The sequence below is a fragment of the Pimephales promelas genome, chromosome 4, assembly GCF_988280905.1.
Source record: "Pimephales promelas chromosome 4, fPimPro1.hap1.1, whole genome shotgun sequence".
Classification (NCBI taxonomy): Eukaryota; Metazoa; Chordata; class Actinopteri; order Cypriniformes; family Leuciscidae; genus Pimephales; species Pimephales promelas.
In genome coordinates this window covers 45,774,147-45,793,935 of record NC_142772.1, presented here as the reverse complement: position 1 = coordinate 45,793,935, position 19,789 = coordinate 45,774,147, and the positions used below count along the sequence as shown (strand labels likewise).

Sequence of the window (19,789 nt, the reverse complement as noted above, 5' to 3'; positions counted from 1 at the left end):
CGTCATCAATCCGGAAGTCGGCCATTTTGGAGGCACAGCACATAAACGTGAACGGACTCGAAAATTTGGCTGATTATTTCTGCTGAAAAATGGTCGAGTTTTGGTCTGTACTGATTGGTCGCATCGGGAAAATACCTTTCGAGTTCTATAGACTGTCCAAAGTTAAAGAGAGGAGTGCAAAAAACTGATGAAAGAAGGCGTTTGTGGTTGAGAGAGGCACAGCATCAAGCTATGGGTGTAACGTTAGCTTGAAACGGATTTCATGTGCTTTTTTGGGGCTGACAATCTGAACGTACGTAGAATATTAACTTTAGTTTGTCAAAATATTGCTCTCTCCTGCTTGATAAGTCCTTCTCTGTTATATGATTTCGCACATACCACGGTTTTTTTAGTGTAACAATGTGTTCAGTAGTACGTTACATAAACAGTGCAGTCCATGCTGTTGTTTACATCCGAGTGCCTCCATAATGGCCGCTCATCCGGGTTACTGCCCAGAACGTGACGTCGGTGAAAATAAAGCTGCATTTTCTCGTAGTTTCTAAACGCTTCTCCTCCTAATCTCCTCCACATCTCTATAAAATATAGCATTCTGTGTAGAATTAAAATGAGCCCAATATGTTTTGTAGTCTGTTCCGACTCGTGCATGATCTGCATTGGATGAAAAAAAAAACTGTTTACATAAAAAAAAACAATAAAATGAAGGGTCCTGTGTGAACGGCCGTGTAGAGTGTAAAAAAAGCGCTAAAAATATTACAGTAATGTAACACTGAAGTCCTCTGAGTACTTTTTTGAGTCACCCTTGTTTTGTGTTATTTCAGCTACCCGTACAAGCGGTATACCGTGTTCCCGGTTTCCATCAATATTAGAAAATATCTGACCGCTGGATGGCACTATTGACCAATTAGAATCAAGTAATCCAGAGTGACTGTCACTGTGACAGTTTAAAAAAAACTCTAGCATTGCTGTGCTGTTTGAGCAACGGGATAAGTCACATTTTGCTCATGTGGTAAATTTAAATTTGTAAATTTGGTAACGTTACACATTAACAGTTTTGACTTAAACTGAACTTATATTCAAAGGCAAAATTTCTTTCTCCTGTTTTAAAGCATATCCTTTTAGGGAAACAAAACTATTTTGGGCTAGTTCCTTTGTCTCATCTTCTTGATATGGTTATTTAATTACAGACTGTCTAACTTTAGAGAAGATTAGGCCTGCATATCCATATGGATCACACATGCTATCACACCCCAGCCAAAATTGCTCTGTTGTTTCAGAATTTATCCCATCCCACTAGCTGCAAAAATGCGATTAAAATGGTCATATAAGGTGACTAGTAGCTGCATCCCGTAAAATGTTGTTCTCTTACAATTTGGAAATTTGGGATTTAAAATATTATTTAGACAGTAAGTTTTAAAATACTGAAAAAATGAAAAACAGAGACGCATTATTATTGCTTCATTATTATAATTTATTAATTAATAGTTAAAGGTGCAGTGTGTGGTTTTAGCGGCATCTAGTGGTGAGGTTGCGAATTGCAACCAACCAAAGTTACGGTGTCGTCGCCAGTTAAACAATGAGGTTTCTTTACAAAGATAAATTAAGAAATTAGGTTTACTTTATTATTCGGTAAAACTATATATTATTGCGAATATTATTGTTACCTGTTCATCATTATGTCAGTGTTTTATTCGCTGACCTTAGCTAGCTTACTTGCACAAAGAACACCATAATAACGAAACGCGTTTGTCCTTTCGGGGCTAACTGTAGAAACATGTCAGCGCATTTAAGGGGACGATGTAGATAGAAATGGCTCATTCTAAGGTAATAAAAAGATAATGGTTCATTGGCTAAGGTCTTTATACTAAATTGTATATAAAGTATATAAATATAAAGATTTTTTCACTACAAATATTGTTGGTTTAGTCACAAATATGGCTATATTCTATTGTAAGTTGATTAAAAAGTGTCTGCTAAATGCATGTTAAATCCACTTATTATATGTTAAAACATATTAATATATGCTGCTAACCTTTTGATGTTGAGAAAAGGTCCTGTCCCTATAAGTGTTTTTTAACCCATCTCAGTGTTTAAATGCACTACACATTATTTTCACAAGATGGCGCCTTTTTCTATTGTTGCTCTTGAACTTTGTTCTACATTTTACAGGTCTAGGATGTCTTCCAGCATTGCTATTTCCCAATCACTCTGAGTAAAGGCTGCAGAAGTTCCTGAAACGGACTTTTAAACACCTCAGGTTACAGTCGCCATCATGCTAAGGGTCAGAGGAGTATGACATCGAGGGGCATTCTCTGTAGAGCTGCTGAATTCAAGAAACCTGGTGAGTTTAGCTTAATTCACTGAGAAAACAAAAGCTAATCTGACTGGTTTGTGTTATATTGCTTTATGGCTTAAACTCCATGTTGCTTTGACTGACTTAAAAGAGAGAAACAGATTTTTAAGACTTCCAGGGCTATATCACATCATCAGAAGTCTGTTTCAATCATAAATGTTTGTGCTTATTTTAAAGAAACATTACTTTTATGCAATGAATGCATTTCATTTGATTTTCCTCCCAGTGTTGTAGTGTACAGTGAAGTGGTGTATTCCGTGTGGTCATGGAGGGGTTTTGGGCTGTGTTTTTCCCTGTGCTGAGGATCTGGTTCACCTGTGTGGTGGTCCTGATAATGCTCCCTGCCATGTTTGGCATCTCTCTAGGTATCACAGAGACCTACATGAAGCTCCTTATCAAATCCTTAGAGGTGCGTAAGAAAAACCAGACCAGAAAAATCATTTTTTGTTAAAGGGATAGTTCACCCAAAAATTAAAACTCTGTCATTACTCACCCTCAGAACAATTATCAGAACAAATGAAATCTGAGAGCTTTCTGTCCCTTTGAAAAGCTACTCAATACCACTTTGATGCTTCAAAAATTTTATAAAGAGATCCTAAAACTAATCCATAAAAATTGAGCGGTTTGATCCAACATTTTCTGAAGTGACACGATCACTTTATACGATGAACAGATTGAATTTAGGCTTTTATTTCATTTTTGGGTGAACTATGCCTTTAATTGTAATTAAAGCTGTAATATAATATAAATATTAGATGAAAACTTAAACGAGATGTTGCCTTAGCAAATAAAAACTACATAAAATGAAAAAATCAGATAACAAAATGACTAAATATTTGACTAAAATCATTTTTTGTTTTACTACAATGAAAGATACAAATTAAAAATAAAAGCTAGTTCAAAATATTAATAAAAGCTATAATAGTATATAAATGATACTAACATAACTCTGTAAGACTTACATATTTATAGACATATGCATTAGTGGTATATTATATCCTTGAATATATATTATATGAATTTATAAAGAAAGTATATTTTTAAGCGCTATATCTAGTCACATTTTCTTTTAATGACATAAAACTCATGATTTACTTTCTTAAAACAATTGAATGTGCACATTACTCCAAAGAAAATATCAATAACGTCTTGAATGTTGTAACTGATGAAAGTTAAGCCGTACCGCTCCATTCTACTATGTAACACCCATAGACTGTAAAAAATAGGTAACACCCAATTTTCCTCCTATCAGCTCCCAAAAGATAAAGTGTCATGCCCTACATTTGTTTCTATCGTAGGAAAGTAAACGGTTTACAAAGCCATTCAATTCATGATTGTCACCATTTTTAATCACTCTTTAGCTCTTCAAATGGTCAAGTTCTGCTGTGGCAAATCATTTTACAAAAGCACAAATTCTCTCTGTTGATATGAGCTTTTCAAAAACTGCATATATTAATTATACACAATTTAGACAAGCTTTTAAGATGTCCAGCATGACACTCATTATACCAGCATGATACCAGTACACTATTGCACACACTCACCAAGGGGAAATGCAACAATTTTGTTGACCAATGAATGACCACAGTGGCATAATCAGATTATGCTGTATATATTTCTTAAACTGAAATGTGCTGTATCATAATAAGTGATAAGTGCCCTTTGGTCTTAATGAATTGTGATTTATTATGCAAGTTGCAAGTATGCAAGCCTAGTGTCAGAAGCAATTGGACTCATGCAATATATATTAAGCTTTACTCTGTGTTTTTACAGTGGGCAACACACAGAATACAAAGAGCGAGTAGAGCAGAGGAAATACTGAAACGTTCTGCATCAAATGGTGAGTTTACACACACAAGATAAACCACGGGTTATCATCATTCCCGAATTTTATTTGTTGTTTCTGAGGGGAAAAAGATACAGTGTTAGCACAAATCGAGCACAAGCGAATGATATGATGAATGATGAAACGGGGTGGAGAGTGACGTCACAGCTCCCGAATTATATTTGATAAATCTGCGGAAGGAAAATAGTCGCAGTGTTTGTTTTAACGGCACAAACCAACGGGATCACTTTGGAGTGATCTGGACGACACGAGGTGGAGAGTGACGTCACACAACAGCCCTTAAAAAAATAATGTTCAATATCTCAAACGCTGAAACCAGCACAAATCCGCACAAACGTAGCACAAATGAATGGCAGAGTTGTGAGGATTATTTCTTTTTTTAGATAAAAGTGGTACTATATTCCAATTCAAATGTAGTATGACAACAACTTTGAAATTTAAAAGACATCACATTGATGTCAAAGTTGTTGACGGGACATCATTGTAGCAGAATGCTTGTCATTTTATTAGGATTATTGAGCATTTCTGCAATTCTTTCAATGGAAAAATAGTTTCTGTCAAGAGGTTTTTGTAAAAGTGGACATCTTTTATGCCTTTTAGGTTAGCAGAGCTTTGAGATCTCTCGGGTTCTCAGCTTATCTGTCTCCTCAAACAATCACGTGTGTTGCACAACGATTACAGTACTCTTGCTCTCTTCCACATTCGTGATGGACTTTAGTCTGTCTTTATCAGTTACACCTTCCATTAGATTTATGAATGCTCTTTATCAATACCTCACTGATCTTCACTCTCAGCTGATGATAGCGTTACTTATTATACCCAATTTTATAAAACGATTAGTTCCAATCATTGATGGAGATTGGTCAATAGACGTCACATGCTTTATTCATGATAAAACACGGCTATGATCGCTTCACCCAACGGCTCTATTTATCACTGCGCAACACTTCAGTTCCTATGTTGTTTTGATTTGAGCTTTCATGCATTTTACACACTGGAACGTTGTTGCCGTTCACGGTCAGGGACTATTTTTTCTAGCGGAAGGAACGCTGTTTGTGATTTTACTTCATGAAAGTTTCACTAATAAATTATTTTTTTACTTTATTATTTTTATTGTGTGGTAACCGTTTTATTAAAGCAATAAGGTACTCGAGGCAATGGGATCTTCGCCCGTTACATGTGCTCTGGTTGTCAGAAAAGTAATGGCCCTTTGCCGCCTAGTATTATAAAGTCATAATTTAACCCAAAGATTGGGTACTGTACAGTCAGTGTATCATCTGTGTACACTCCCTTATAGATTAAGGGCAAATTATTGTATTTTCTTTGATACATTTTTACGTATATGTTGACCAATGTTATATATCAGAGGTAAGATAATTTTGATTCAAAATATAGCCCATGGACAAATTACACCTCTATTTTACTCTAGTTGTAACAAATTTACCAGTTATCCAGTTAACACAAGTAATATTCGTAATTATGACTTATAGGCATCTAAAGATTTGTACGCCTTCATTCACTCTCTGATAGATATGGAAGCTTGTTTCCGCCATTGAATGAAAAATATAAAAGGTAATTGCGACATTTTTTCTCACAATTGTGAGTTTACTTCTCGCAATTCTGACATTATTTCTCAGGATTGCGAGATGGAAAGTCAGAATTGTGAGATATAAAGTCAGAATTGCGTGATATAAAGTCGCAATTGCGAGATATAAAGTCAGAATTGCGTGATATAAAGTCAGAATTGCGTGATATAAAGTCAGAATTGCGTGATATAAAGTCAGAATTGCGAGATATAAAGTCAGAATTGCGAGATATAAAGTCAGAATTGTGAGATATGAAGTCAGAATTGCGAGATATAAAGTCAGAATTGCGAGATATAAAGTCAGAATTGCGAGATATGAAGTCAGAATTGCGAGTTATAAAGTCAGAATTGCAAGATATAAAGTCAGAATTGCGAGATATAGTCAGAATTGCGTGATATGAAGTCAGAATTGCGAGTTATAAAGTCAGAATTGCTAGATATAAAGTCGCAATTGCGTGTTATAAAGTCAGAAATGTGAGATTTAAACTATTCTGAGGGGGAAAAAAGTTAGTCTTTTTTTTCCCCTTAGAATTGGCCTAATAAGTCGCAATTGCGAGTTTATATCTCACAATTCTGAGAAAAGATGTCAGAATTTCGACATATAAACTCGCAATTATGTGTTATAAAGTCAGAATTGCGAGATGTAAACTCGCAATTGTGAGAAAAAAAGTCACACTTCTGTCTTTTTTTCCCAGAATTGCGACTTTATATCACACAATTCTGACTTTATATCTCGCAATTCTGACTTTATATCTCGCAATTCTGACTTTATATCACGCAATTCTGACTTTATATCACACAATTCTGACTTTATAACTCGCAATTGCGACTTTATATCACGCAATTCTGAGAAATAAAGTCAGAATTGTGAGATATAAACTCGCAATTGTGAGAAAAAAGTCAGAATTGTGAGAAAAAAAGTCAGAATTGTGAGATAAAAAGTCACAATTATTTATTATATTTTTTTATTCAGTGGCGGAAACAAGCTTCCATAGATAGATGGCGTGTCGATGAGATACAGGTAACGTTAGATGTCGCAGAATGTGGCCATGTGTTAGGGCTATTGCTCCAATTCTCACTCAGGCGATATGGATCAGGCATAGAACATGAACCCTGGTTATATAAAAGCTTTACCTTATATCTCCTTTTAGCTTTTTCGTACAAAGAATTATCATTTTGTTGACAGAACACATCTGCTGCGTATGTTTTGGTTCTTTCTGCCAACCAGTTCGCGCCCACGCCCATTTCGTGACGTCACATATGACGCTGGCGAACATGACGTCACTTTGTAGGACAACTCGGAAGCTAGCGGCGCATGGGTTCCCTCGGTCGAAAAGCAATGCATTTTCCCCATAGACTTTTGGAAAATCGCAAAAAATAAGATCTGTGTTTAACAAAGGGTTAATAAAGTTTAAAAACCCACAAGCAGGTTATAACTGTGTGTTCTATGTCATAGATCAAAACGTGAAAATATTTAGAGGCTTTGTTCACCACAGACCTTATTTCAGCCGATTTAGCAAAAACCCATTCAAAAATCCCATAGACTTTAGAGCGAGGGAACCGGTAGTGCTAAAATGCTAACTCACTTCTGCGTTTAGGCCTACAGAGTGACGTCGTAACTTCGGCACTCTATAAGTAACGGCTGAAGGGGTTACTCCGCACGCCGAGCCTAACAACGCCCTTCAGTCGTTACTTATTCATGATACTCCACAGCCTCTCGTACCTTATTGCTTACATAAAGCGTCTGACTGTGTCTTGTTCGAATGTGTTCCTTAAAGGGTTAGTTCACCCAAAAATGAAAATTCTGTCAGTATTTACTCACCCTCATGTTGTTCCAACCCCGTAAGACCTTCGTTCATCTTCGGAACACAAATTAAGATATTTAAGATATTAAGATCGCTCCTGCATACTAGTCCATAGGCTTCTTCAGGGAATGACTCTTGCTGTCCCCGAAAAGTCATTAAAGACATCGTTAAAATAGTCCAAGTGACTACAGGGGCTCAATCTTAAGTTTATCAAACGACGAGAACACTTTTGTGCGCAAAAAAACAACAAAAATAACGACTTTATTTCAACTATTCACTTCCTTCTCCATGAGCCTGTAAGTCAGTTAACGTAGTGTGATTGCGTAGAGCTACGTCACACGTAGGCTCACTATTGGCCGACGCTGGTCATGTGTGTGATGCGTGTGACGTACAATAACAGAAGCTTACGCTATTAAACTAGTAACCTGACTCGCGCAGAAACGAATAGTTGAAATAAAGTCGTTATTTTTGTTGTTTTTTTGCGCACAAAAGTGTTCTCGTCGTTTGATAAACTTAAGATTGAGCCCCTGTAGTCACTTGGACTATTTTAACGATGTCTTTAATGACTTTTCGGGGACAGCAAGAGCCAGTCCCTCAAGAAGCCTATGGACTAGTATGCAGGAGTGATCTTAATATCTTAAATATCTTAATTTGTGTTCCGAAGATGAACGAAGGTCTTACGGGTTGGAACAAAATGAGGGTGAGTAAATACTGACAGAATTTTCATTTTTGGGTGAACTAACCCTTTAAGATTGCACAGAATGGGCACTGTAGTCTGTCATAATTTACTCATTTTGCGACAAATGCTTGTGACTTTATTTCTTCCCTTGAATAGAAAAAAAGGGATGCTCACGTTGTTATTTTCCATATAAGGAAAGTGAACAGACACAAACAGTAAAGACATTTATAATGTTTCTATGCATCTAAATAAAAAAATGTCTCACGGTTTCCACCAAAAATATTTAGCAGCACAACTGTTTTCAGTATTGATACTAATAAGAAAAGTTTATTGTTCACCAAATCGGCATAGTAAATGATTTCTGAAGGATCATGTCACACTGAAGACTGGAGTAATGATGCTGAAAATTAATAAATTACATTTTAAAATATATTAAAATTAAAACCAGTTGTAATAATAATATTTCAAAATATTACATTTTGACCGAATAAAAACAGTCAGCCATTGTTGAACATTTCATTATAAAGTTAACCAGGACTTTTGTCTGTGTGACTCAGGTTTGATTCAGCGAGAAAATTCCTCTTTGGAGCAGGAGATTGAGGAGTTACGTCGGAACAGGCCGAAGTCGTCCGAGCGCGGAGACTTCACTCTGAGCGACGTCCTGTACTTCACCAGGACAGGCATCGAGAGCATAGTGGAAGACGACGTCACGCAGAGATTCACCTCAGAGGAGCTGGTGTCCTGGAACCTCCTCACCAGGACCAACAACAACTTCCAGTACATCTCTCTCAGGCTCTCTGTACTGTGGGGGGTTGGCGTGGTTGTGAGATACTGCATATTGCTTCCTCTACGGTAGTGTACCAATTCAGTAATCATTTATTTCTAGTTCATTAGTGTTCAAAAGTTTGGGATTTAACCCTCAGGTGCTCTTCGTTTCGGAGTCACACTTATCTTCCCGGTCAAAAGTGACTGGACACCTAAAAATGAAACTTTCTCCATCCCAGTAAAACCAATGCAATTTATTTTTGTTCTATAATATTTATTCTTTTTAATTTAGTATTTTGAGACAATTTAATTGAATTTATTAATATTTATGCAATATTTATGGTTTATTTTTACTAGATGGCATGTACATCTCTCTATGGAGAGGCATGTGAATTCCCCAGCTGTTTATGAAAACATTTTTTGTTGTTGTCGGTGGTGGATTTGACTATATAGTTGAAACAATCTCAAAAACTATTTCTTATAAACAAATTGACAAACAAAAATTCACAATTTTTTTTCTCCATTTTTTTACAATTTCCCATTCATTTCCTATGGGGGTCATTTTTGACCAAAGACCACAAGTGTGACTATTTTTTTTAAGACCACTTAGCATGCTCAGATCATGACCTCAATTTTTTTGTGTGTTCAAATACATAATGCCATAAAAGTCACAAAGTTTCGTAACATTGCGATGAAGCTGTGATTTTTAAAATTTCAAAACATACTTTTTGTAATCAAAATGTATTGGTGTGTATGTGTATAAGAGTGTGTTTGTATGTGTGTGTGTGTGTGTTGGTGGGTGTGTCTGTTTTTCACTCTAGATGTTACATGTAGTGATCTGATCTGCTCTTCTGTTATTGTCTCAGGATTACACTGGCAGCTATAGGGTTAAGCTGGTTGGTAATTGGCACAACAATGGTGGGATTCCTCCCTAACTTCAGGTAATGCTTTGGTTATGTTATCAGTCTTTTAAATGTGTGAATTATTCATGATTGCACTTAATCAAGTTAATGTTGAAGAGATCAGTATTATATTATGTTTTGGGCTCTGGTGTCTCCAACATGAGATAAGGGTGTGCTGGTCTCCACTAGGCTTCTTAACCACACAATTTATGATCAGATGTCTAAATTTGCTAGACCAACAACCAGTTAAAAAGAATATTTCTCAACTCCACTTGGATGTTTATTTAGCAAATGTGTTTATTTCCATGTAAATGACAAATTTCTATGCAGAATGATGAAAAATGCACGGTTTTAACAATGGGCATCTCATAATAAAACGCTTGTTGAGCTCCTTTATCCATAGACATTTTAATGCGTGTCCATTAAAGTGTTATTTAATCCTGATTCTATTCATTACAAACCTTTGTTGTTTCAGAGTGAAGGGTTGGTTGAGTGAACTAGTCCACGTGATGTGCTACAGGATCTGTGCAAGAGGCCTTTCAGCTACTATTCACTACCACAACAAGTGAGTTCAAGGCTACATTTGATGACAACCAGTCTAATCAAGGAACTATTATATGGTTTAGACTTGTACAGTGACACTGTGGCTCTGTTCTTTTCGTTCCATTGACTTCCATTCATACACTCTAGAGACGAGAAAACGCAAGCTCATGCGAAGATGTTTCTCATTTCGTTGCGTTCCAATGTTCAATTTTGGTAAACTCTGACCTGCGAATTCGTAGCACTTGAAGAGGTCCGATTAATAGAAGATTGATACGCCACTGCATTAAAAATGATACATTTAAATGGGCTGTATTTAGAATTCAGAAACCCTTGTTATTAGCGACACCGGTGGCTGTTAAGTGAATTGCAGCCAGCAACTTAAAGGGTTAGTTCACCCAAAAATGAAAATGATGTCATTAATGACTCGCCCTAATGTCGTTCCAAGCCCGTAAGACCTCCGTTCATCTTCGGAACACAGTTTAGGATATTTTAGATTTAGTCCGACAGCTTTCTTTCCCTCTATTGAAAATGTATGTACGGTATACTGTCCTCGTCCAGAAAGGAAATAAAGACATCATCAAAGTAGTCCGTGTGACATCAGTGGGTTAGTTACAATGTTTTGAAGCATCGAAAATACATTTTGGTCCAAAAAAAGCAAAAACTACGACTTTAAACAGCATTATATTGTCTTCCGGTTCTGTTGTGGGTCCGTGTTCAGTGACGCTGCTGACGTAAGAACGTAAGCTGTGGCTGATCACTCTCTTTGAACTCCTTGCAGATGACACTGAGTTGTTTTTATGTCGCTTGCCTATTTATATTTTGTAAAAGTACAATGACTACTTGCTGACACTGGCTGTCAGTGAAGAAAATAGCTTTTTTAAGCCCATAATGCCCACCAGGACCTAGTTGACGAACATCTGTATCAAATGTGTCAAAATTGTGTAAATTAAATGAGTCTGTGTAATCCTAATTCTGTTTTTTCAGACAGAACAGACCTAAGAGAGGAGGCATTTGTGTAGCTAATCACACTTCGCCAATTGATGTCGTTATTCTGGCTAATGACGGCTGTTACGCCATGGTGAGTGAGACAGAATTAACACGGTAACACTTTACAATAAGGTTCATTAGTTAACATGTACAATATGTAAACAATACGTCTTCAGCATTTATTAATCTTAGTTAATATTAATTCCAAGATTTACTAATACGTTATTAAAATCAAAGGTTGTATTAGTTAACATTAGTTAATGGACTGTGAACTAACATGAACGCACAATAAACAGCTGTATTTGTATTAACTAACATTAACAAAGATTAATAAACACTGTTACTAATGCATTGCTTATCGTAAGTTCATGTTAGTTAATGCATTTACTAATGTTAACTAATGAACCTTATTGTAAAGTGTCACCATTAACACGTCTTAAATAATATCTTTTTTTTGTCTGTGTTTACAATGCATGCAAGAACCGATCTTCCACTCTTTTTTTTGGCATATAGCGGTCAGGCCTGCAGTTATATCTGCATGGGGAATATGAATGGGGTCAAATTTTGAGTGTATATGACTTGTATGAATATATGAATCTGCTTTTTACATTATGCAAACGGTACATTGACAGAGTCACCAATCCAAAACCATGTTTGGAGGCACACAAATACTTTTGGCAAAATTAGCCAGTATAAACTTATTTATTTTTAAGAAATTGTGGAAGCCATTTTAGAATACTTCAAATGTTTTGTTCTGCATTTAATTTTTAACAAAAAATATTTATCCAGTAAAAATGATTTTTCGTTATTCATCATATGAATATTTGATGTAATTTGCATAATCATTCATTATTTTCCTGTTTATCGCTATGAACCAAATCTGTCTTGGATAAAGCGCTAAATAAATAGAGGTGACTTTTATATATATATATATATATATATATATATATATATATACTACCGGTCAAAAGTTTTAGATCAGTAAGATTTTTTATGTTTTTAAATGAAGTCTCTTCTGCTCGCCAAGGCTGCTTTATTTGATGAAAAAAAAAATGACAAACAGTAATATTGTGAAATATTATGACAATTTAAAATGACTGTTTTCTATTTTAATATATTTTAAAATGTAATTTTAAAGCTGAATTTTCAGCATCATTACTGTTGCTGATTACACATCAGTTTTCAGTGTCGCATGATCCTTCAGAAATCATTCTAATATGCCGATTGTATGCTCAAAAAACATAAATTATTATTTTCAATGTTGAACACAGTCGTGTACCATTTTCCCCCCAAAATTCTATGATGAATATAAAGAACAGCATTTATATAAAAAATAATATTTTCTAACATTGTAAATGTCTTTTACTGTTACTTTTGATCAATTTAACTCATCCTTGATGAATAAAAGTATTTTCTAAATTCTTTCCCCCAAAAATAAAAAATAAATTCTTACTGACACCAAAGTTTTGAATGGTAGTGATTAATGTTACAAAAGCTTTCCGTTTCAGATCAATTCTGTTCTTTTGAACTTTCTATTCATCAAATAATCCTGAAATAATAATATAAAAAACTGTATTCAACATGGATAATAAATCATAGATGTTTCTTGAGGATCATATTCTAATAATTTCTCTAGGATCATGTGACACTGAAGACTGGAGTAATGATGCTGAAAATTCAGCTTTGATCACAGGAATAAATTACACTTCACTATATATTCACATAGAAAACCGCTGTTTTAAATTGTAATAATATTTCACAATATTACTGTTTTTTTTTGTATTTTTTATCAAATAATTGCAGCCTTGGTGAGCAGAAGAGACTTAAAACATAAAAAATCTTACCGATCTAAAACTTTTGACCGGTATTGTGTGTGTATATATATATATATATATATGAAGAGTTCAGATGCAAATGCCTCTAAATGCCATTTGAAATTTTCTTCTTTAATGATGATTTTTATCAAACTTGTATATTTAAGTTCAGTAATTTCACTTAAATGGCAATTAATAGGTAATCTTCATTGCCATTTAAGTGAAATTACTGAACTTAAATATACAAGCTTGATAAAAATGATCATTTTAGAAGAAAATTTCAAATGGCACTTAGAGGCTTTTGCATCTGAACTCTTCATATATATATATATGAAGAAAATACAGAAGATTAATGTTTTTCAATAATAACATAATTGTTAATATTGTGGGCTACTGTGTTTGTTTCATTTGTCAGTGTCAGCTAAATTAATTCATTCATTTTTTCATTATTCAAAGTTTTTCTTGTGTGTGTGTGTCACCAAAATCATTATAGAACCGCCGCTTTAGTCACATAGAAATTAATTCTCTGCATGATTAGCACTTTGTTCCAAATGTGAAATATTGTGACTCTTCTCCTTCTCTAACAGGTAGGGCAGGTTCATGGTGGTTTAATGGGAGTTGTCCAGCGAGCTATGGAGCGATCTTGCCCTCACATCTGGTTTGAGAGAGCGCAGATGAAAGACCGCCACCTGGTGACACAAAGGTAAAACAACAATAACAATGTTCTATTATTGTTAATCAAGTTCAAAGCACCAAACTTTTTTTTATGATTTTCAAACTTTCTGCGTCTATTTCATTTTTATCTTTCCTCTTCGTACAACTGCATGTTGTGCATAAACGAATGCAGATATTTCTCTACATACTCCCTCCCTGTTCATGCTGGGTCATGTCTCTCTGAGTCAGCTGCTATGTGCCTCACAGCACAACAGAAACACGTTTCTTTAAAAACACGCAGTGTTCTGACATGCATTGACGACTCGAGCGGTATTGGAAATTACAGGCACACAAATACAGGGGTTGGACAATGAAACTGAAACACCTGGTTTTACAACACAATAATTTGTTAGAATGGTGAGGGCCTCATTTTGCATCCAAATACAGCACCAATTGACAGATAGAAGTCCTTCACAGTGACCAGAGGGATTATGAGCCGTTCCTCTTCCAGAACAGTGTCCAGGTCACTATATGATGCTGGTGGACTCGCTCCTCCAAAACACCTCAATAATATTCAGATCTGGTGACTGTGCAGACCATGGGAGATGTTCAACGTCACTTTCATCTTCATCAAACCCTTCTGTCACAAGTCTTGCTGTGTGTGTTGGTGCAGGATCATGAGCATCAGGTGCTCATGATCCTCCAGAAGGGTTTGGTAGTCCTCGGCAGTGTCGTGTCCATCAAATACAATCAGGATTGTCATGATATTGGAGCTCAAACCATCACTGATCCACCCGTGCTTCACTCTGAAGATTGGCCGCCAGGCATATAGATGTGAAACCTCCAACATTGGCCAGTGTTTCAGTTTCATTGTCCAACCCCTGTATATTTTCATACATAATAGTATCTAATGTAGGCAACAATTTAATATTATTTCATGCACAATGATCTCATTGGGGTTTGTTGTCAGTCTGGTTCAAGATAAGGCCATTTTTAAGTCCAGTCCGTGGCCATTTCAGTGGCGCCCCAGGCAGCTTTTTTACAGTCGTGTCAGTGCAGCTCCAGTTTCTTGAATGAGAATTTCCAAAATTATTTGGACTAACTATATTTTATATTTTAATACCCCCTTCCATACAACCAAATGAGGGCATGATTTAAAAAAAAAAAATATTGTTTGGATACTAGGGTAAGCAGGAACAAAACAGTAGGTTACACTACCTATCTATACAATACACTACCCATCAAGTCGATATGTAATTAATTTCTAATCATTTTACATAACCAGCTAATATTTATATTGAATATGAATTACTTTACTTTATTCAGGACCCAAAAAGAAAGGTCCATAGTACAAAATAACATAACAACAGTTACAACGAAGCTATAAATAAATATAAAATACAAAGTTCATTAACTTTCATTTGCAATATACAAACAGGAGCGCCAATGTCTCCACAGTCTAGATGTATACCTAACAGAGCTAAAATCACTGTGGGCTAAAGCTTGTAATCCTGTTTTCAGAGACAGGAATTCTACACATGTATCGAAAAATAAGATTTCTTATTAAGGCTGGTTATATAAAATGATTAGAAATTATTTATTATAATATTATTTGTAATATTTAACATTTATTAATAATAATAATGTTTATTATATTATTATAAAATATAATATTCATATTGAAATTATTTCATATTCAATATTCAAAAGAAATGTTTTCTAAATACCAGACGTTTGCCTTTCATCACCATTACATTTGAACCTAGAATAAAAAAGAAAATACATTTTCACAAATACATTTTTTTTTTTTGGTTGAGAAAATACAGAATTCTTCCCTCACTTATTTTTTATTAATATCAGTAAAATTCTGCTTGTAAATGTAATCTATATCAAATGTGATCTAAAGATTAATATAATAACATTATATTTGAGATAATGACATTATCTTTCTGTAGGGTTAAATAATAATTAAATCAAATTCTTATAGGGATAATAATGAAATATGATTGAATATTTATAGATAATTGATGTATGTATCTATTAGAAAATAATTCAAAGGCATGACTTCATTTCTTACATCTGTCTTGTTACGTCTTCTTTTATTTATCAAATTTCCATGCATATTTCCATGAGTATCCTGTCCCCTCCTCATATTGTCTCTGTTCACATAAAGTCCTGCTCATCTTTCTTGTTTTCTCATCCTTCACAGGTTAAAAGATCACGTAAATGTCAAAACAAAGCTGCCAATCCTCATCTTCCCTGAGGGTAAGTGCATACCGACAGTGAGGAACACACTTGAGATACAGTTTCAGTCGGATTGCAGGTCCTGTTTGTTTCTCAAGCTTCTCAAGGTTGAAGTCTAATGTTTGCACCTGCAGGAACGTGCATCAATAATACATCAGTAATGATGTTTAAGAAGGGAAGTTTTGAAATTGGAGGACCTATTTACCCCGTGGCTATAAAGGTAACACATCAGTACTTGTCTTTTATGCACATTACCCATTATAAAGGGAATTATGGGGTCATATAATGTTATTTTAGGATTATTGAGATTTTATTATAGTTTTAATTCATATTTTGAATTATTTTTATATATGTTACAGTATCATTTTAATAGTAATTTTGTTGAATGATTTTGACATTATTTTTTTAAATGTCTATTTTAATGTTTATTTTATTTTTACTACATCAAGTTAAGCTAAATTAAAATGAGAAATTTTGGCTTAATATTTAATGGCACACACATATAAATATATATAATTTATGCATACTTTTTGATCTGTATCATTTCATATATTAAAAAAATCCTGTATCATAATTAATACAAATAGTTAACACCTACTGTTTCACATACAATTTAAAATAAATTGGTCGTATGCAGTTTTAATTCCAACAGAGTATTGTGTTTTGGTCTCATGTTGCAATAATCTTCACAGTGTGTGTTTGTGTATTGGCCTAGTGTGACGTCTGTGTGTGTTATATATAGTACGACCCTCAGTTTGGAGATGCATTTTGGAACAGCAGCAAATATAGCATGGTGAGCTATTTGCTGCGGATGATGACGAGCTGGGCGATAGTGTGCAACGTCTGGTATCTGCCTCCAATGACACAGCAGGTGAGAGATCGAGCAGAAAATTATACAGTAGCTGTCATCAGTAGTGAGCTGCAGCATTATTGCTATTGCTGATGTGATTGATTACACGTCCTCACTGACTCATTTCCTGTGTGCACAGGAAGGGGAGGATGCTGTGCAGTTTGCCAACAGGGTGAAATCAACCATTGCACAACAGGGAGGTTTAGTGGACTTGGCCTGGTGTGTAAATGAGTTTTTCTTCAGCTAACCTTCCTAAATGAATTTATCCCTCAGGTGCTCTTCGTCATTTCTGACCGAAAAATGTTCTGTTTTGAATTTCTAAAAATCACAGCTTCATCGGAATGTTATGAAACTTGCTGACTTTTAAGGCATTATGTATGTGAACACACAAAAAAATTAAGGTCATGATCTGAGCATGCTAAGTGGTCTTAAAAAAATAGTCACACTTGTGGTCTTTGGTCAAAAATGACCCCATAGGAAATGAATGGGAAATTGACAATAAACAAAAAATTCTCTGAATTTTTATAAGTGCAATCTACAAATCGGCCACAATTCTAAAAAAAAAAAAAAGTACACCGCAGGAAAGGGGTGACACTCTACAACATCTAGAGTGCAAAACCGACAAACCCACCCACACACACACACACATACAAACACACTTTTATACACATACACACCAATACATTTTGATTCCAAAAAGTATGTTTTGAATTTTAAAAAATCACAGCTTCATCGGAATGTTACGAAACTTCGTGACTTTTATGGCATTATGTATGTGAACACACAAAAAAATTAAGGTCATGATCTGAGCATGCTAAGTGGTCTTAAAAAAATAGTCACACTTGTGGTCTTTGGTCAAAAATGACCCCCATAGGAAATGAATGGGAAATTGACAAAAACACAAAAATTCACAAATTTTTATTTATTTATTTATATTTTCTTAATAAAAAAATCGTTTTTGAGATTGTTTCAACAATATATTCAAATCCACCAAAAAACAACAAAAAATGTGTTCATAAACATCTGGGGAATTCACATGCTTCTCCATAGAGAGCTGTACATGCCATCTAGTGGTTACACCATGTTTCTACGCTTTTTCTCTATACTGTAACCAGATGGTGCTAATTTTCTTCATTTTATTAATAAATTCAACTCAAAATACTAAATTACAAAGAATAAATATTATAGAACAAAAATAAATTGCATTGGTTTTACTGGGATGGAGGAAATTTAAATTTTAGGTGTCTGGTCACTTTTGACCGGGAGGATAACAAGTGTGACTCCGAAACGAAGAGCACCTGAGGGTTAATATAAGTTAAATAAGCTATATTCTGTCTTTAAGCCTTAATTTTGTAGTCTACTATATAGCTTTTCATGCTTGAATGTTCAAAATACAATATTTACATTCTTGCAGCACCTCTCTTTCCAGTCTGTCTGTAATGCTATCTTTAGTTCCTGTCCCTATGAAGCCTATCCTTTCTAAAAACACAATGTGTTTTTGTTTCTTGAAGTAAACTTCAGGAAACAGTGACACTGAAATAGAGAACAACTTTTTTCATGCTCAAACGGCAACATTACACACTCAAGGAAGTTAAAAATGTCAAAATAAAACATAAAAAACCATAATAGGTCCTCTGTAAAGGTTTATGACTGTGTGTGTCACAGGGATGGCGGTCTGAAGAGGGCAAAGGTGAAGGATGAGCTCAAGGAACAACAGCAGAAGAAGTACAGCCACATGGTGGTGGGCGATGACAGCAGTGACTGAACACACACACACACACACACCAATGAACAAAGGGCTTCATATTCTCAGTCACCAATCACTGGAAATATGTGACTTGTTGATAAACGAACAGGAGGGACTTTTATACTGCTGCTATAATACAGTTTAAATATGTTAATAAATTAAGTTTAAAAAATAAATGGAAATACATTTTTTTATTGCAAATCCTATAGATCCCAGTGTCATGAGTTTTATTTGGGTGAAAAAGCTTTTTGTGTAAAATATGTAAAAAGGATAAAATTGTAAATGCATGCATGATTGGGGTTAATATTCAGTTCAGTGTATGCTAATTTATTTCTCAAATAAACTTTTGTGCTTTTTCTAAGTTTTGTTCTTGTCAGATATGTCTACTATCATGATTATTTGCTGGGGGCTCCACAGTCATGCTGGAACTAAAGGTCAGATTGGTGGTAATTTGTGAAATAGATTTTTATTATATAATTAAAAACATTCTAGTTATGCTCAGCTGTAAATGATTTCATTTGTTAGATGTTGTTCTTTGTGAGAGCAATCTTTGTAAAAAGTTTCTTTTTAAATACATATATGAGCATCAAAAATTACAATAAAATTCATGGAAATTCCTCAAAAACTCAAAAAACAAAATGTGATTTTTTTTTCCTGCTTGTGATCAGGTAAATCACATCTATGTATACTTGAGAAAATATTACTCATAATTGTAGTTTCTATCAATTGCTTTGGCAATCAATATTATGAAGCTGTAGAATCAGAGCCTGCATCTACAGTCCCCACCCAGAGTCCCGCTTTCTCAGGCCCCTCGTTTTTTCGAGACAGCGCCTCCTGCTGTTCGAAAAATCGTATAAATGCAATTAAATTTCAACATATTTTCAATTGTGTTGATATAATACACAAAATATAATCACAAAGTATCCTTTTCACTAAGTGTCTCATTTATTCATAAAGCTCTCCTCTTACAATAAACTTTTGATTTGCATCTCTACTCGTTCGGTTTAATCCAAATGAA

The 19,789-nt window shown here is 34.8% G+C and overlaps 2 protein-coding genes across 2 annotated transcripts in view; one reads left to right on the top strand and one right to left on the bottom strand.

The window, feature by feature from the left end:
- adamts12 (ADAM metallopeptidase with thrombospondin type 1 motif, 12) overlaps window positions 1-846 on the bottom strand; it is a 44,344-nt gene extending 43,498 nt beyond the window's left edge. Inside the window, exon 1 of the mRNA XM_089130590.1 lies at window positions 421-846. The gene's annotated coding sequence lies outside the window, so the exon portion shown is untranslated. The remainder of the gene's footprint in view (window positions 1-420) is intronic.
- Window positions 29-19,132, top strand: agpat9l (1-acylglycerol-3-phosphate O-acyltransferase 9, like). Its single transcript, XM_039658520.2, has 14 exons — window positions 29-237; window positions 2,167-2,338; window positions 2,577-2,759; window positions 4,124-4,190; window positions 8,823-9,117; window positions 9,897-9,971; window positions 10,408-10,497; window positions 11,460-11,553; window positions 13,864-13,979; window positions 16,140-16,195; window positions 16,309-16,394; window positions 16,917-17,045; window positions 17,164-17,243; window positions 18,690-19,132. Exons 3-14 carry the CDS (start codon window positions 2,616-2,618, stop codon window positions 18,787-18,789), a joined length of 1,332 nt encoding a protein of 443 aa, XP_039514454.2. The 5' UTR covers window positions 29-237; window positions 2,167-2,338; window positions 2,577-2,615; the 3' UTR covers window positions 18,790-19,132.
- Window positions 19,133-19,789: the final 657 nt, after the last annotated feature.